The 17,530-nt window shown below is 40.8% G+C and overlaps 1 protein-coding gene across 4 annotated transcripts in view; it reads left to right on the forward strand.

Annotated features, from left to right (window-relative positions):
- Window positions 1–17,530, forward strand: part of LOC120728407 (myoferlin-like) — a 40,911-nt gene that overhangs the window by 16,196 nt on the left and 7,185 nt on the right. For 2 of the 4 annotated variants that reach the window (XM_040023276.1, XM_040023278.1), the window contains exons 4-37: window positions 2,193–2,301; window positions 2,405–2,498; window positions 2,621–2,784; window positions 3,134–3,262; window positions 3,461–3,523; window positions 3,601–3,651; window positions 3,741–3,771; window positions 4,355–4,470; window positions 4,607–4,733; window positions 6,687–6,790; window positions 6,904–6,972; window positions 7,102–7,145; window positions 7,773–7,855; window positions 8,074–8,112; window positions 8,406–8,530; window positions 8,639–8,752; window positions 9,253–9,430; window positions 9,518–9,642; window positions 9,799–9,908; window positions 10,723–10,915; window positions 11,171–11,326; window positions 11,434–11,565; window positions 11,683–11,846; window positions 12,476–12,590; window positions 12,767–12,869; window positions 12,967–13,109; window positions 13,356–13,526; window positions 13,742–13,835; window positions 13,934–14,011; window positions 14,151–14,332; window positions 14,677–14,835; window positions 15,189–15,287; window positions 15,385–15,546; window positions 16,255–16,420. In XM_040023276.1, the coding sequence (XP_039879210.1) occupies window positions 2,193–2,301; window positions 2,405–2,498; window positions 2,621–2,784; window positions 3,134–3,262; window positions 3,461–3,523; window positions 3,601–3,651; window positions 3,741–3,771; window positions 4,355–4,470; window positions 4,607–4,733; window positions 6,687–6,790; window positions 6,904–6,972; window positions 7,102–7,145; window positions 7,773–7,855; window positions 8,074–8,112; window positions 8,406–8,530; window positions 8,639–8,752; window positions 9,253–9,430; window positions 9,518–9,642; window positions 9,799–9,908; window positions 10,723–10,915; window positions 11,171–11,326; window positions 11,434–11,565; window positions 11,683–11,846; window positions 12,476–12,590; window positions 12,767–12,869; window positions 12,967–13,109; window positions 13,356–13,526; window positions 13,742–13,835; window positions 13,934–14,011; window positions 14,151–14,332; window positions 14,677–14,835; window positions 15,189–15,287; window positions 15,385–15,546; window positions 16,255–16,420 (3,992 nt within the window). The remainder of the gene's footprint in view (window positions 1–2,192; window positions 2,302–2,404; window positions 2,499–2,620; window positions 2,785–3,133; window positions 3,263–3,460; window positions 3,524–3,600; window positions 3,652–3,740; window positions 3,772–4,354; window positions 4,471–4,606; window positions 4,734–6,686; window positions 6,791–6,903; window positions 6,973–7,101; window positions 7,146–7,772; window positions 7,856–8,073; window positions 8,113–8,405; window positions 8,531–8,638; window positions 8,753–9,252; window positions 9,431–9,517; window positions 9,643–9,798; window positions 9,909–10,722; window positions 10,916–11,170; window positions 11,327–11,433; window positions 11,566–11,682; window positions 11,847–12,475; window positions 12,591–12,766; window positions 12,870–12,966; window positions 13,110–13,355; window positions 13,527–13,741; window positions 13,836–13,933; window positions 14,012–14,150; window positions 14,333–14,676; window positions 14,836–15,188; window positions 15,288–15,384; window positions 15,547–16,254; window positions 16,421–17,530) is intronic. The other 2 variants (XM_040023277.1, XM_040023279.1) reach the window with 1 other exon arrangement.

Consider the following 17,530-nt stretch of genomic DNA (forward strand, 5'->3'; position numbering starts at 1 on the left):
GCCAGAAGTTAGGGCCCACTTGTCAGGTTTATGGAGACATGGCCCTGTGAATAATTCAACCAGAAAGAGAGGGAGTGTTTTCTCTCTTTGGCTCATCACTGGTCATTGTTAATGACATTTCCCCCTCCGCCTCAGCCCAGCGGCTTTACCCTTGAAGTCCCGTCTTCTTCACTTCATCTCACCCGTGAGTCTGAGCTCACAGAGACTGAGACGAGTAATTGTGACTGTGCCTGCCTTAGGTTGTCCCAGGGTTTCGAGGTGGGATCTTACCCGTCATGGGCTATCCAGCCTTCCATACTCGCCTGAAACGGGGGCCAAGTGGGCAGGGGTGCTATGAGGGGAGGGGACACACTGGCTCTGGAAATTAAAGGAGTGTAAGCTGCTTCCTTCATTGCATGTGTATATTAAACTATCTCACTTCTGATTCTTTCCTAAAATAATTTCACATATGGCACTTTGTGTATGTGTGTTTTCTATTCATTAATGTAATTGTCAGTTATTTTCTCTCTTTATTTTACTTTTTTTTAATCTGTTTGTTTGTGAGGTTCTACTTTAGTTCTACTAAATCTTGATGTAAAAACAATACACCCTTCTTCCACGCACACACTTTTCTCCCAGACTTCCTCTGTTCACACACTCTCTTTTTGTGTTATTTGTACAAATCACACAGAATCATTCAAATCGAGTACTCACAGCATTCACACACTTAGAATCACTCAAAATACGCTTTCCTAAGAGTATTTTATCAAGCATGCTTTCAAGAATCAGAAAGAGGAAGTAGACAACACTCAGTAACTGCGTCTGTCCTCTTAAAAGAGAAGAGAAATAAACACATATGGGACAATTCTCCCCATCTTAGACAACATGTGACCTTAAATGTCCTTTTCTAAGTCATGTTCTTCTCTATACACAACTCTTGCCTCCAGGGCATAACCTTTGGACTTATAACTCTGATATAAGTCCACACAGTACGGAGAACCTGCAAGTTCAGTTTTTTCTTTTTTTTTTTTTTTAAATTCTCCACACACTTGAAGAACTGTTTGTCATTTATCTGCCCAAGAACTTCATCAAATGGACCTTGCCGGGTCCAGTAATCTTCAACACAATTGTGTATCCTCATGTACACAACTTATTCTTCACTGGTATCACAGCACATCTAGTAATATCATCAGAATTGGGGCTGCAGCTGCAGTGATGCAGACGCTGCACCAGTCCGTTGTGGTGAAGAGGGAGCTGAGTGTAAAAGCGAAGCTCTCAATTTACCGGTCGATCTACGTCCCTACCCTCACCTATGGCCACGAGCTGTGGGTAGTGACCGAAAGAACGAGATCGCGGATACAAGCGGCAGAAATGAGCTTCCTCCGAAGGGTGGCTGGCCTCTCCCTTAGAGATAGGGTGAGAAGTTCGGCCATCCGGGTGGGGCTCAGAGTAGAGCCGCTGCTGCTCCACATCGAAAGGAGCCAGCTGAGGTGGTTCGGGCATCTGACAAGGATGCCCCCTGGGCGCCTCCTGGGTGAGGTGTTCCAGGCATGTCCCACCGGGAGGAGGCCCCGGGGCAGACCCAGGACACGCTGGAGAGATTATATCTCTCGGCTGGCCTGGGAACGCCTTGGTGTTCCCCCGGATAAGCTGGAGGAGGTGGCTGGGGAGAGGGAGGTCTGGGCTTCTCTGCATAGGCTGCTGCCCCCGTGACCCGGCCTCGGATAAAGCGGATGAAGATGGATGGATGGATGGATGGATGGATGGATGGATGGATGGAAGCCAAGTTTAAACTTTATCATTCCCACTTTTTAAAGGTCTCCCAAATAGGTAGCGTTAATTCATTTCCGTCCTCGGTGCAGAAAGTTGTTGCTGTTTAAAACAGAAGCTGGTAGTATTGAGTGTGTGGTAGCTCATAGTGTTGTGTTTGTGCATCTGAACAGGTATGGTTTGTTAGCTCTGGGTGGTGACCTTCTCCACGGCTTTTTGTGTGAATGTAGACTTCACTGTGCACACATGCAGCTTTTCATTTTTGTGTAATCTGTGTAATCTGATTACTGGTAAATTTTCTGACTAAAATGGTAGCACATGTTTTGCCTGATTCAATCAGGACATTGAAACAGAATGGTCACCAGGCAAAGTCTTCCAAGTTGTGTGTGTGTTGTATGTATAGAAAAGTAGGCTGTCTGACACTGTTTGTTTTTTTCCAATAGATTCCTCGGGTCTGCTAAAATCTATTTGAAAGACCTCGCTTCAGGTCAAGCGAGATCACTGCCGTGTAAAAATGTTCCCCTGGTCAGTGAAAGTGGACAGAATATTGGAGTAAGTTTTCATCCTTTGATATGAACTCAAAAATATAAGCAAAATATAATTTCATAAAAAATATATATTTAAAATAGAAGACTAGCCAATAATTTCCTTTCAGGCAACAATCAATCTTTTGGTCGGCTATGATGCTCCAGCAAACGCTGTACCAAACCCCAATGATCCTCAGTCAGGAGAAACTACAGTGGATGCTGGTATGTTTATGTAATTTCCAGTAATACTGCACAATAGAGCATGTGTCTACTGAGAGTATTACATTTGTTTAGAGGTTTGTCAGGTATTTGACCTGTGATCGCTCTGTCTTTGTGCTTTTTAGGAGGTGGTGGTGGCGGCGAGGAGGGCAATGAAACTCTTCCAGATGGGAGCCAAAGCGGCCCTGCAGGGACGTCCCCATCCGGTGGTCAGTCGGTTAATCTTCGTCGGGGTGTGGCCAGGGCACAGAGTCGATATCGACTTGCAAATAAACCTCAGGACTTTCAGGTCAGTTTGATTATCAATAAAGATCAATAACTGCAGAAAAAAACTTTGGATGTGCTGGTGAGGATCAGAACACGAGGATCGTGAACTTTAAATTAAGCCCTTCATGATTGAGATGTTACTAAAATATTTATGTAGTTGGTGGTGTACAAATTTGTACAGTGCATTGATTCTATGTTCATGGGAGAAGATTGTTTATAGACAAGATATATATTCCTCAGACAAAAATCTGTGAGGAATATTTTCAGCACCTTGTTAAATCTGTACCACGAAGAATTAAGGCAGGTCTGAAGTCAAAAGGCTTCTTGTGTGGTGTACCTGTAAATTTATCCTCCCTCATTCTGTCTCTCAGATTCGAGTCCGGATCATCGAGGCCCGTCAGTTGCCTGGCAATAACATCAAACCAGTAGTCAAGGTTTACGTTTGTGGGCACACCCACAGGACCAGGATTAAGAGGGGAAACAACCCCTTCTTCGATGAGGTACTGCCATTTATTTGCACAGAGTGACTACATAAAACTCAGATATGGATAAAAATATTTTTCTTATTCTATCAATCTCATTATAACTAATTAAAGTCGAGTCTATCCAAACATGCCACACCAGATTCTACAGAGATGTGAAATGTTTTGCTTTGTTTGAACCTTGTATGATGTTTTTTTCTTTTTCCTTTTTTGCAGATATTCTTCTACAATGTCCACATGTTACCGTCCGATCTGTTTGATGAGAACATTAGTTTTCGGGTTAGTATTAATAGGAAATGTTGAAGTCCTCTGTTGGCATTTATACCGCCTGCTGATGGTTGCACTCTTCTCTGCAGGTGTATAACTCCTGTTCACTGAGGGCTGACAGTCTTATGGGAGAATTCAAGGTACCCGGTCTACTCTCCTCCATACAAAATGCTGAAACATCTAAAATGACAAACAAGTCTGGCTAATCTCATCTTATTCTCTCAAACAGGTGGACATTGGTTATGTTTATGATGAGCCAGGTAAGCTGGTTCAACCACAGATTTGAGTGTCATTTGCATCCACACAGACGGTACTTTAGTTTATTTTGTGGAGATCATAATGCAGTGGCCTGCTGTCAGTGTCGCTTCCAATCTGACGCAGTGAAAAAGCTCAACACCACTCAGCACGCAGACAAAAAAAAAAGCTACCATCTTGTGAAAATACTGAAGTGAAGTTAAACTACAGAGTATTAATTGCTCCTCACTTGGTGGAGAGACTAATGCATGGTGGAGGAGAAAATCTTAGACAAAGTGACCAGTTTAAAGGTCAAAATCAAGACCAAAAACTAAGACCAATTACAACTTTGTAGGCAAAATGTCAGTATTGTGTTACTGGTGCCAACAAGGGGCCAAAAAGCTTGTGCCAGATTTAGTAACCACTATGTTATTTAATGTCTCCACATCTAAAATGCTGAAAACTAATTTTCTTTTACTGTTTCTGAGATTTTTTCAAAGTTACAAAGTCTGAAGTGCTTTTTAACTTCTCCACACACTCTCCCTGATGGTGCCCTAATAAAGTCTGTTTATCCTATGTGGTGTTTTTATGTGCGTGGTCCTTTTACAGCCCATTGTGTCATGAGGAAGTGGCTCCTTTTGAATGACCCAGATGACTCCAGCTCTGGGGCTAAAGGCTACCTGAAAGTCAGCCTCTTTGTTGTCGGGACTGGCGATGATCCTCCGGTATGACTGATGAGCTGCAGCTCTCAGAGGACTTTGACTGCAGCTCTTTGCTTCCTCCTCCACAATGTAAATAGGCTGCTTACACGATTCGCTTTCTCTCATGCATTCTTTCTTTGTTCTGCCTCAAACGCTGCAGGTGGAAAAGAGAGAGTCCAATGACGACCATGATGACATAGAGAGTAATCTGCTGCTTCCAGCGGGCGTGACTCTTAGATGGGCCACGCTGTCACTGAAGGTGTTCAGAGCTGAGGACATTCCCCAGAGTAAGAGCAGATCTAGATCAGCATTCACTCTGCATTTGTACCAAACCGAATGGTCATTTAAATCATAATAAAATGAAGTTTAGTTCTCCTTGTTAACCCTATTAAACTGATGTTTTTATTGTCTTAAATAAATTAAGACTGATTCTTTCTTGCACTGTGTTAAAAACGGTTCTTTTGATTCTTAGGGCCAAAAGACACAGCTCAAAAGTGGTCTTTTACTTTAAAAAATGATCTTTATTTACATATCCCGGGATATGGAGACTGAGCACACACAGAAACGCCTGCTCACATCAGCCAGTCTCAAACAGAAAACAGGAAGCCAGGTTATTTATGTACCTCTCGACGTCACACACAGTTTCATTACCAGTGTTGGTCAAGTTACTTGAAAAAAGTAATCAGTAACTAATTACTGATTACTTCCCCAAAAAAGTAATCCCGTTACTTTACTGATTACTTATTTTCAAAAGTAATTAATCACTTAGTTACTTAGTTACTTTTTAAAAACACGATTTACAACCTGAATAGGTGATAAAGTGATAGCTCTTTCAGCCTAATTCTACTTTTTCTACATAATCCATCATACAAAATGTAATCAAATGGAAAAGTCCCTTTTTAAAACTTGTTTTATTAGTTTTAATCTTTTAACTTTATGCATCAAGCAAAAATTTAATTATATGCAACATTCTCTGACTGGAAGAAATTTGTTTAATATTTAAACCTATTTTCTGCACATTCCAGCACATAAAATAAAATATTTTTTTGTGTTTACACTCAGTCTTTCAAATAGATGCAAGTAAAACACAGCAGAAAATAAATAAAGTCAAAGACTAGCGGTCCTTTTGCTCTATTTTCACCTGTAAAGCAGGAGTGGCGTAGGCGGAAGTTTGCCGCAGCGGTCAGTGGAAGAATCCGCGAGTTTCTCTGTGAATTTCCCATTATGTCGTTGCGCACTCGGTGCTTGCTTGGAAGTTTAGGGTTTTTTTTTCGCTGTAAAAAGAAATTTTCTTCCCACGCACAACGGACGCTAAGGTTTTTGTCACTTTTTATGGAATCAAACTTAAAGTAAGGTCAGTAAGGCAAGGCAAGGCAAGGCAAATTTATTTGTATAGCACAATTCAACAACAAGGTGATTCAAAGTGCTTTACAGAGACATTAGAAACAAAAACAAATAAAAAGCATGATTTAAAATTGATTAAAACAAGCAAACAAACTAACTAAACACACACATTTCACACCTGTTCGCGCGATCTGAACCCTTATCGTAAGGGGAGCTACCAGTCCTTCTGTGGACGAGCTACTTTCTATTTTAAATTCCCTGAATTTAAAATACTCTCTAGCAATACTAGCAGTACTTCCACGCTTTAAACGCTGCACGCTCATACTCTCTCCCGCACTTGATATATGATCCATTGTTGATCTGCACACAGCTGTTGTCACGAACATCGCACTTGCTTACGTCACTGTCATGAGACATTCTCGCAAAAAAACATCACGGTTTTAGTAACACAGTAACGCAGCGTTCCTACGGGAAAGTAACGGTAATCTAATTACCGTTTTTGAAATAGTAATCCCTTACTTTACTCGTTACCTGAAAAAAGTAATCAGATTACAGTAACTGCCCATCTCTGTTCATTACACACAAAACTTCTTCTATTCAGTTCCTCTTTTCTGTGTCTGATTTTATTGATATGTCTGTGCACTAAAACTTCCTGTGCAGCTTGCAATAACCTCCTCTTTCTAAAGTCTGTTGAGAGGGCAACCTGTCACCCTTCTGTCTGAACTTAGTTTCACTCTGTCTGGAGCTCATATTCTACAAAAACATGCAGTTTCTGGTCAGCCTGTAACCTAGTTTTACACTGAAGTCTGGGCCTCTCTCATATAAACCAATAATAATCAGCATATAAGCATTTAAGATTATATATTTATTACCTAACAACTGTTTTCTTGCTACAGTGGATGATGCATTTGTCCAGAATTTGAAAGAACTTTTTGGAGGAGAAGCAAACAAGAAAAACCTGGTGGATCCCTTTTTGGAGGCTAGCTTTGCTGGCAGAAAGGTTCTCGATTTTCCTCCTTTTTTTGGGCTATAATGTTAGATTAAGAAAATTAGATTTTTTATTCTCATCCTATAGAGAAAAAAATGCTGATGTGTGTTATTCTGCCTCTCCAGTTGTGCACACAAATCATTGAGACGAATGCCAACCCAGAGTGGAACGAAGTACTGAACCTTCAAGTCAAGGTAGTGCTCCTTAAGATAAAAGCTAAATAGCAGAAAGTAACAGAGAAATTAGTGTGTTTAAGCTTTTTTGTGTGTGTGTGTGTGTGTGTGTGTGTGTGTGTGTGTGTGTGTGTGTGCGTGTGTCTCTAGTTCCCCTCCATGTGTGAGCGTGTCAAACTAACAGTGTTTGACTGGTAAGTTAAATACAATTACGGTTTAACTGTAATGTTCTGTTCTTCTTCTTTTTTGATATTATTACTAAAGAAAATACGAGGCACTTGCTTTTGGCTGAAACAGTATTGCACAAAGTTTGTGTAGTGTGGTCAGTGTGTGTGTGCACGCATGTGTGTGCATATCCTTGTCCTAATACTAGCTTTAAGAGAATAATGCTGTGCTAGCCACACCCTTCCCTGAATAACATGCTCGGCTGGCACTGACTCTCGGGTCATCATTGTGTGTTTCTGAGAAAAGCAACTGTCAGATAACTCGGCTCCAGGAAGGCTGGATAGAAAAAAAGTGCCAGAGGAAAAGGTTAGAAAAAAGTCTGTTAGGTGTTGAAAATATACTGAGAGGGCAATAAAGTCAACTGTGAAAAAAAGAAAGAAAAAACAGAAAACACCCCAAAACTTCCAATAAAAAGCAATAAAACGTGAGCCATTGTTCAATGTCCTACTTCATAGTGGTAGTGGACAAAGCAGAGCGTAACACCGCAGATACACTGTGACATTTGCATGTCATTTTACAGTTAATCACACGAGTGCGGGCTATGTGTCTATGTGTGCATGTTTGTGTGGGCCTGAAGTTATTATGTGTGACTGCAGGGATCGTTTGACAGGAAATGATGCCATCGGCACCACGTACCTGAATCTGGCCAACATAGCCTCCTCTGGTGGAGAGATAGAAGGTAATCATTTATTTATGTCTACTTTATCCCAGAAAACAGGACCAAGACGTAACATTTTAGCTTTAAATTAAAACGTCAGCAGAGAAGTTGATTTTTTCTTCATCTCACTTATCTAGATGTTGTTGTATGAGTGTATGAAAGAATGCATTATACCAATGTGCCTCATTGTGTTCCCTTCTAAATGGTACTCGACTTGTCCTTTTCTTCTCCTGGAATAGAGGAACATCCGGAATATGGGGCAACGGCGTCTTATGAAGGTTTCTCTTTTTGCTCTGTGTTGCATGGGTCATAGCGCATGACACTCGTGCTACAATGTTGATTGTGTCTAACTTTCTTTGTTCCCTGTTGCCAATATAACTGTGCGTTGCTCTGTTTTCATATTGAATGTTTTGCTGTCACAGTCTCTGCACCTGCTTGCCCCACCATTCACTGCCTCCACCCGCCACCTCCAATAGTCACCTAGTAACACCTAGTGGCATCAAACCTTTCGCTTTAGCTTGACTTTGCTTCACTATATCAGCTTGACTGTTTTGCCATTTTCTCTCTCCAGGTAACTCAGGGGAGTCTGAGGTGGGCTTCCTGCCTGCGTTTGGGCCCTGTTATATCAACTTGTATGGCAGCCCCAGAGAGTTCACTGGCTTCCCAGACCCCTATGAGGATCTCAATTTTGGCAAGGTAGTGGAGAAGACACGATAACTGCTATCTTATGAATTTCTCTTTCATGCTTTTTCTTCAATCGCCTTTGTTGGATTTGTAAGATTTCATTATGTTGTCCTTGTAAAGGGAGAAGGCGTGGCGTACAGAGGCAGGATTCTGGTCGAGCTGTCCACTAAGCTAGAGGGGAAAGCAGACAAAGCAGTAGAAAAAATCCACAGTGATGACGTCCTGGTGGTACAGGTATTGGCTGTCGTGTGGCTGGTTTCAATTTTCACTTTTCCTGTTACTTTTTTCATAGGTCAAAACCATAGACTGTATATAAAAGATGGATGCATATTTGAATATCACCCTTATATGAGTGACTTGTCAATCTTGGCTTAAGGCGTACCCTGCTTTATCTTCCATGTTATTCTGAATGAGCCCATAAGTTAGAAAATAAACAACAAGATTATAAGCTAGTTATTGAAACCATAAGATCTTTAGAAAAATGTTTAATGAGCCAATGAATCGTGTGGAAGGCTGACTAATTTGGTCAGAGACTTCTCATGGACATAGAATTGGGTTTCTTTTTGGAACCAATAGTCACCCCCTGCTTTCCATTAGGAAGAATGCATTTTTAAGGCACCTTTAGCGCTGGGTTCAGTTTTTAAGACCAGAAGCTATGGCCATCTTTTATATACAGCCTATAGTCAACAACTTTCTACCTCTCTTTCTCTGTTCTGCGTCTCCTCCTTAATCAGAAATACCAGAGGAGGAGAAAATACTGCCTCTGTGCAGTCTTCCACAGCGCCTCAATGATTCAGGAACCTGGAGAACCAATCCAGTTTGAGGTCAGCATCGGTAATTATGGCAACAAACTGGACACCACCTGCAAACCGCTGGCCTCCACCACACAATATAGTTGTGCTATATTTGATGGTGAGTGGTGAAATCTGCACTGAATACATGATGTTCTCAAGCACTGAATGACCACATGATTTTTAATGGCATGTAATGTTTCTCCAGGTAATCATTATTACTACTTGCCCTGGGCAAACACTAAGCCAGTGGTTGTGGTTACCTCATACTGGGAGGACATCAGCCACCGTCTGGACTCCGTCAACATCATCCTCTACATTACTCACCGCTTGGTAATACTGCAATGAATGCTTTCAGTTGAGTTTAGGATTCATGGCCTGTACAGAGCCTGCTTTGAAACGGCTCTGCTAATGTTTGACACGTGTTTGTAACTCCGTGAGGTGGGAACATAATCCAACATAATCCTCACCACTGTTTTGTTGTTGCAGCAATCAAACTTGGAGGAATTTAAAACGGCAATCTTGGCAAAAGTCTCAGACAACCAGCTAGCTGAGGTGTGGCTGAAGTTACTCAATCAGCTGATTGAAGACCTAGAAAGGTAAATGGAGCATGTTGTGAGAAATACAAACAAATGAAGCACAAGTACATCCTGGTGATTCACAGGATGGATCCCGTGAATAGAAATAAATAAATAAATAAATATATATATATATATATATATATATATATATATATATATATATATATATATATATATATATATATATATATATATATATATATATATATATATGTAAAATCCATTTATCAAAGGACCTGTGACTTATCTCACCTGTTTTGAATTGCATTTTTTAGTTCAAGTCTTATTTATCCTCTACTATAGCCACTCTTAGATATGTGGTAGTACTGGTCATAAGACATAAGCATGGAGGGTTGTTCAAAAAAATTGTAACATTTTATGGATACATACACTTGAAAAGTTTCCCTTTAGACTCACTAGCTTAGATTAATTTGTGAATGAATTCTCTGTGTCATATCTCTAATGTGTAGCAACTGTTTAGAGATCATGGTCATTTTTTAACTCTAGAGTGACCTACTCCCTAAGAAACATGCAGTGTATAATGACTACTCGGCCTGATTCCTACATGAAGTACACAAACTATTGAGAGTACATGATTTATATATTAGGTAAAAATGGGGGGGAAAAAGGATTTTACATAAAACACTGTCTTAATTTGACAGCAATTCATAACAGTTGAGATATGCCACATATTTGCTTGAGAAGATTTTGAGTATATAAGATGATAGTAGGTTGAGAAAGAACCGGCTTCAGTTATGAAGAGTTAACTGCTTAATTATTTAACTTTTTTGGCCGCGCTGAAATGATTAGGATTTTGTCTGCTTCCCTTGAGTTTCCCAACACCTGAGCTCGAGGGCCACTCCAACCTGACAACTCTGGACATCCAAATCAAGAAGCTGCGAGACAGGGCTTTGACCAGCATCAAAGATGGAGCCAGACGCATGAGAGAGGAGGCCGGAGAGATCCGTGACACTTTGTCCGACTTGGAGTCCTGGGTAGAAAAGCTCAAAACGCTGGCTGAAGAGGTATAAACACAGCAAAAATGCTTCTTTGATTAAAAAAAAAAAAAATTGCATTAGTAGGAAAAATAGTATTTGTAGGAATCTGTACAGCATTGATTATATACACTGTGTCATGCAAAAGCCTCGTGATGCAGTAACATGTCAAAAGAATGCAAGACATTCATCCTAATTATTGGACAAATCTGTGTGCTAAGGCATGATACACAGTCTTTCCATAAACACTGCATAAGTTCACATGGTTTTTCTAACTGTGTCCAGCCCCAGATCAGCATGCCTGATGTGATCATCTGGATGCTACGGGGTGAGAAAAGAGTGGCCTGCAGTCGCATCCCAGCTCATCAGATCCTCTACTCTACATTCAGTGAGCAGGCCTGTGGGCAGCATTGCGGCAAGACACAGACTGTGTATTTACAGGTACACATGAACTGTCAAAAACAGGCAAAAAAATAAATAAAAGAAATGTTTGAATGTTATGTAGTAATCAGCTGCTTTTCTATGCTTTTTATTCTCCATCTCCACAGTACCCCATGGACAAGAACAAGGGCTTAAAGGTGCCAGTTCAGATTAGAGTTAACATGTGGCTGGGTCTGTCTGCACATGAGAAAAAGTTCAGCTCATACTCCGAGGGAAGCTTCAGTGTGTTTGCCGAACTGGTATGTTTCTCCCACACATACCTGGGATTCACACACAATTATTACATTGTAATACATGTGTCTTATTACAAGTGTTCTCAGCTCCTAAAACCAAGCCCGTCTTCCTGTGTATTACAGTACGAAAATCAGGCTCAGGTGTTCGGGAAGTGGGGGACTACGGGACTGGTGGGGCGCCATAAGTTTTCTGATGTAACCGGCAAACTGAAGCTAAAAAAGGAGTACTTCATTCCACCCAGAGGATGGGAGTGGGAGTCTGAGTGGTTCATTGATCCAGAGAAAGCGTGAGTGTAATTGGACTTGGTCATCTAAGCAGGATTTGTTTGATGTTTTCACCACTACCTTACCTTGGTAAACACTGAGTGGCGCAGTGTGAAGGAAATAAGCCACATGGACTCTCTCATGTTTACATTCTCCTCATGCCACAGAGCAGTCAATTAATGGAAATGTATCAAACTGACGGAAGTCATTCACGTAATCTTTTTAACCTATCTGTAAACTCAGAGGCGAACTCATTCTGCACTCCAAGTGTTACCAGCCGATTTTTGCCTCTCACTGTATACCCAAACTTCTAGCTGTCAAAAAAAGCAGAGTAAAGTGGAAAAACAGAACTCCCAAACATTGTTTGATGGAGGGTGTCAGACGTGAGTCTAACAGTAATAATATGGAGCACATACTTTCAGTAAGATGAGCACAGGGTTTGTTAGGCTAACTTATCGGTTAGGAAACTCCCAACATGTAAACACTGTTTGACAAACTATGTAAACGCTTCCCTGTGTTTCACACCACACGCACCCACGCAACAGTGCACTGATGTTGCCGCCTGTTTTGTGTTTTTGATACTGACGTTTGCAACGGTAGATATTCTCATTGTTGAATTCTCTTTTTATATTTAGTCTTATTTCATATTCAGTCTGCTAACAGAAGCTGATGCAGGACACACTGAATTCATGGATGAGGTTTTCCAGAATGAGACCCGCTTCCCAGGTGGAGACTGGAAGGCTGCTTCTGAACCCTTCACTGATGTGGTGAGAACACAGTTTTCTTTTCTTCTTGATAAACAAATATCGAGGCATTAATGTGACCGTACACGTTAACTGCTGACTCACCCAAATGCCTGGAATAGATAATAATCCCACACTCTTAATATAGATACATTTATAAGCATATATATACCACTAAGTGGCTCTTTTTGGTTGTGCAGAATGGAGAGAAAAGTCGCAACCCTGCAGAGTTTGATTGTCCCCCAGGTTGGAACTGGGAGGATGAGTGGACTGTGGATATCAACAGAGCTGTGGATGATCAAGGTGCAGACACTCACCTCACAGCATAACTAAAAAAAAAAAAAATTAAACCATATAACTAAGGACATTTTTGGTATGAATGTCTGTGTGGTGTTTAAAGGCTGGGAATATGGAGTCACCATTCCTCCAGATGACAAGCCTCGGTCCTGGGTTCCTGCAGAGAAGATGTACCACGTTCACCGCAGAAGAAGGCTGATTCGACCCCGCAAGAGGAGTAAAGTCCCCGGAGGAGCAGCTGTGGAGGTCAGCACTGCACAGTAGGGCAGGACTATGTACTGCTTTGCCATTTCTTTTATAATTGATTCTAATTTTGTAAAATACAGTTGCAACTTCCATGCGTATTGACACATACATGAGATAATCTGCCAGGGCTGTGGCTGTGTTTGACTTGGTGGCCTGCCTGAACTAATGCTATGCTCAATTTAGTTCTTAGATCCAGGTAGAACAAATGTTTTTACCTGTTAACTACAAGTCCCTTTTTGCACACAGAGGCGGGATCAAGGCAACCCTGAGGGCTGGGAATTCTCTTCTCTGATTGGCTGGAAATTCCACAGAAATGAGAGGTCATCAGATACGTTTCGGCGAAGGCGCTGGAGGAGAAAAATGGCACCGGAAAGTCGTCTCGGAGCAGCTGCCATCTTCCAGCTGGAGGGAGCATTGGTGAGAATGAGAAAATGGCATAGTAGTAATAGTGCGAGAATAAGCCAGAGAGGATGGGATGTTATACAAAGCTGGAAGTCAACCTGATCTTGCTGAGTCACCAAATATTTGCTTATGAATTAACCCCATCTACAGAGCTGTCATGTGTGTGTTTTCTTTGTTCCTGGGAGCGTGTGAAATATGAATGTGTAATAACTCTCTGGTTTACTTGGCAGGGTATTGACACAGAGGAGAACGAGAAAGATTCCAAGGGTGACGCTACCAAGCTGTTTGGTGCCAACACGCCTACTGTGTCCTGCTCCTTTGACAGTGAGTGATGCACATACAAGTGAACATATGAATGCATTTCGCATTTGCATAGAAGGATTTTTGACTGTCCGCTTCATTTATGTTGTGTTCCTCTTTAGGGTCATATATGTACCATCTCCGTGTCTACGTCCATCAGGCACGCAATATGATCTCCATGGACAAAGATAGTTTCTCTGGTAAGATTAAATCAAGAATGAAATTTAATGCATATAAAACCTAAGACTTCGAGTGGATTTAGATTTGAACTTAAATAAGTATCACTGTAAAAGCCCTTTGTTAAATAAAATGGTAAAACTACTTTTTTTTCCACCACAGATCCATATGCACATGTCTCCTTCCTGCATGTCAGTAAGACAACAGAGAAGCTAAGAGCAACTCTGAACCCAACCTGGGACCAGACTCTGATTTTTAATGATGTAGAGATTTACGGAGACCCCCAGAAGATTGCTTACCGCCCTCCCAATGTTGTCCTGGAGTTCTACGATAGTGACCAAGTGGTACGCTGAGGGATATAGACCGTATATAGAGAAGTCTTCTGCACAATGAATCTGTTTGTTCAGTGCTTACAGTGTTGTAAGATCCCTGATTGATGATTTTGTGCAGATACTTACAGTAAAACTGTATTTTGAAATCACACTGAAGTTGACTTCAGTGAAACTTTTTACTTTTCCAGCTTAAGTTATAAGAAAAAACATTTGACATCTTCCTTTACACAGTTTTAATTGTCTTTAAAGCAATATACACCATTCATCTGTTACTCTTACAACATCCTCTGTAAAACTGTGTAAAATATGCACACATATCAGAATATGCATGGTAATCTTGGAAGTTTCTGTTTCAGGGGAAGGACGAAATGCTGGGCCGCAGTATTTGCACCCCAATAGTAAAACTGAATTCTGCTATGGATCAGACACCAAAACTGTTGTGGCATCCCATCATCCAGAAGGGGAAGGTGGCCGGGGAGGCTCTTGTGGCTGCTGAACTCATTCTTAAAAACAAGGTTTGAAAAGAAAGTAGTGGACAATAGTCTGTTTTATAGCATTTTTTAAAAATTGTTCTCTGGGCCTTCAAGTCTGTGAGACGTCCTCAAAACTGTGTTACCTCCGTCGCATGCAGTCTGTCATACATACATACTGAGTAATAAATCCTTAACTTAAACAATGTCTTCATCTTTTCGTCTCCTTTTATCATGTCCATGTAGTTTTGGTGATTACTGTTGACATTTCTTATATGAAATGTAAGGTGTAATGTTGTTTTCGTCATTCCTTTATAACTCCCATGGAACCAAGTGTAATCTTGTAAGAAAAATAACAAGAAAAAAATAAAGCCTAATGAATGCCTCTGTCTCTGTAGTCAGGAGACTCAGATCTTCCACTAGTTCCCCCAAAGAGAGAGAACATCTACATGGTACCTCAGGGCATTCGCCCTGTGGTGCAGCTGACTGCTGTGGAGGTAAAATACAGCCTTATATATAACTTTCCCTTCTAAAGTGATGGATACACATGGAATTTGACCTCATTAAAACTCCCCAATCTATGTTTGATTTCAGATTCTTGCATGGGGCCTGAGGAAAATGAAGCCATACCAACTGGCAGCAATATCGTCACCCAGCCTCGTGGTGGAATGTGGGGGGCAGAGGGTGGAGTCGGCCGTCATCAAGAACATGAAGAAGAATCCAAACTTCCCGAGCTCTGTCCTCTTCATCAAAGTGGTAATGGCAGTACTACACAAGCTCTATATTATGTATAAGAATTAGGAAAATAAGTGTCTAAAAGAAAGAAAAATTTAACTAAATTAACTTTTAATTTTGAAATGAGTGTTTAAACTTTTTTCGATTCATTTCAGTTTAGTTTAGTTTATATAGCCCGAAAGCACAACAGTTGCCTCAAAACACTTTATATTGTAATGTAAAGACCCTGCAATAAAATAGAAAAAACAGAGAAAACCCCAACGATAAGAAGACCCGCTATTAGTAAGCACTTTTCCAACCGTGAGAGGGAAAACTCCCTTTTAACAGGAAGAAACCTGGGGCAGAACCAGGCACATCTGCTATTATGTGTCGTGGGTGAGGTGAGGAAGACAAAACAAAGACATACTATGGCAGAGAGCCAGAGATTAAAAGTAAATAATGATTAAATGCAGAGTTGTGTATAAACACTCAGTGAGTGAAGAAGAAAACCAGTGCATCATGGGAAGCCCGTAGCAGCCTAGACCTCTTGCAGTGTAACTAAGGGAGGTCACCCGATCAAGCACCAACTATATGCTTTGTCAAAAAAAGGAAACTTTACTCTTGCTCTGAAAAAGTCTAAAAAAACACCAACACCCGAATCATTCAATTTAAGATTCAATTATTATTTATTATTTATTATTGATTTAAACCCTGATTATTTATTCCATTTCCTCTATACTCTCCATCCAGCTTCTTCCAAAGGAAGAGATGTACACGCCTCCAATTGTGCTGAAGGTAATAGACCACCGTCCATTTGGCAGGAAGCCCGTGGTAGGCCAGTGCACTATCAGTTCTTTGGAGCAGTTCAGATGTGATCCATATGTCATCACCGCCGAAGGAGCAATGTCATCTAAAAGTAAGAGCAGATCATAGACTGCAGCAACCTGCAATGAACGTCATGTTGAAAAACTAGCAGTTAACTTTTGCTTTGCGACCAGAGGAAATGGTCCCTAGAGGCATTAGAAAGAATTTAAGTTTAAGGCACTTAAGTTGGGATACTGTGCAACCACGTAATAGAAAAATAAAGCGATGATTTTAAAATCTCATCACAATAGAAAATAGAAAACTTATCAAGTGTTTTTCAGAAAAAAATTACTTTTGATGGCAGCAACTTGTCTCAAAAGTTGAGACAAGGGCAATAAAAGCCTGGAAAAGCAAGTAGTACTATCTTATAGAGGTAGAGATTCTCAGAAGATGGGCAGATGTTAACCAGTGTGTAAAAACCTATATCTACAAATTTACATCTACAATTTCAGAATAATGTTCCCCAATGTAAAATTACAAAGAATTTGAATATCTGAACATCTGCAGCACATAATATCACCAAAAGATTGCGAAATTATGGAGAAATCTCTGTGTGCAAGCCTGAAAATTGGAAAGCTGCTCTGTGGTTAGACAAAGCATGGACGCTACATCCTCCAGACTACACAGAAGAGGAACCGTCTGGCTTGTTGTAAGCACTCAAAAGTTCAAAAACCAGTGTCTTTGATTCTATGGAGGGACATTAGTGCCTCTGGAAGTGGCACATCCAGGTGATGTCTTTTTCAGGGAAGGCCTTGCATATTTGAGCAAGACAACACTAAACTGTATTCTGCAGCTATAACAACAGCATGGATTCCTAGGAGAAGAATCTGGGGTCTGGATGTGGCCTGCCTGCAGTCCAGACGTTAAAAACATTTGACACATCATGAAATGAAAAATTCCACACAGAAGACTGAGAACTGTTGATCAACTAGAATCTAACATCAGACAAGAGTGGGACCACATTCCCCTCCCAAAAGTCCAGCAGCTGGTCTCCTTAGTTCCCAGATGTTTACAATCTGTTTGTTAAAAGAAGATGGGATGCTATACAGTGGTGAACAGTGCTGCCACCAAATTCAAAAGGAACTAATTTTCTTTCTTAAATTAATCCATTTGATATGTTTTATTGGGCTTATGAGATTTCTGAATCTTTATGTATCCTTTT

Source organism: Simochromis diagramma, unplaced genomic scaffold (assembly GCF_900408965.1).
Source record: "Simochromis diagramma unplaced genomic scaffold, fSimDia1.1 OVJJ01000208.1, whole genome shotgun sequence".
NCBI classification, from domain to species: domain Eukaryota; kingdom Metazoa; phylum Chordata; class Actinopteri; order Cichliformes; family Cichlidae; genus Simochromis; species Simochromis diagramma.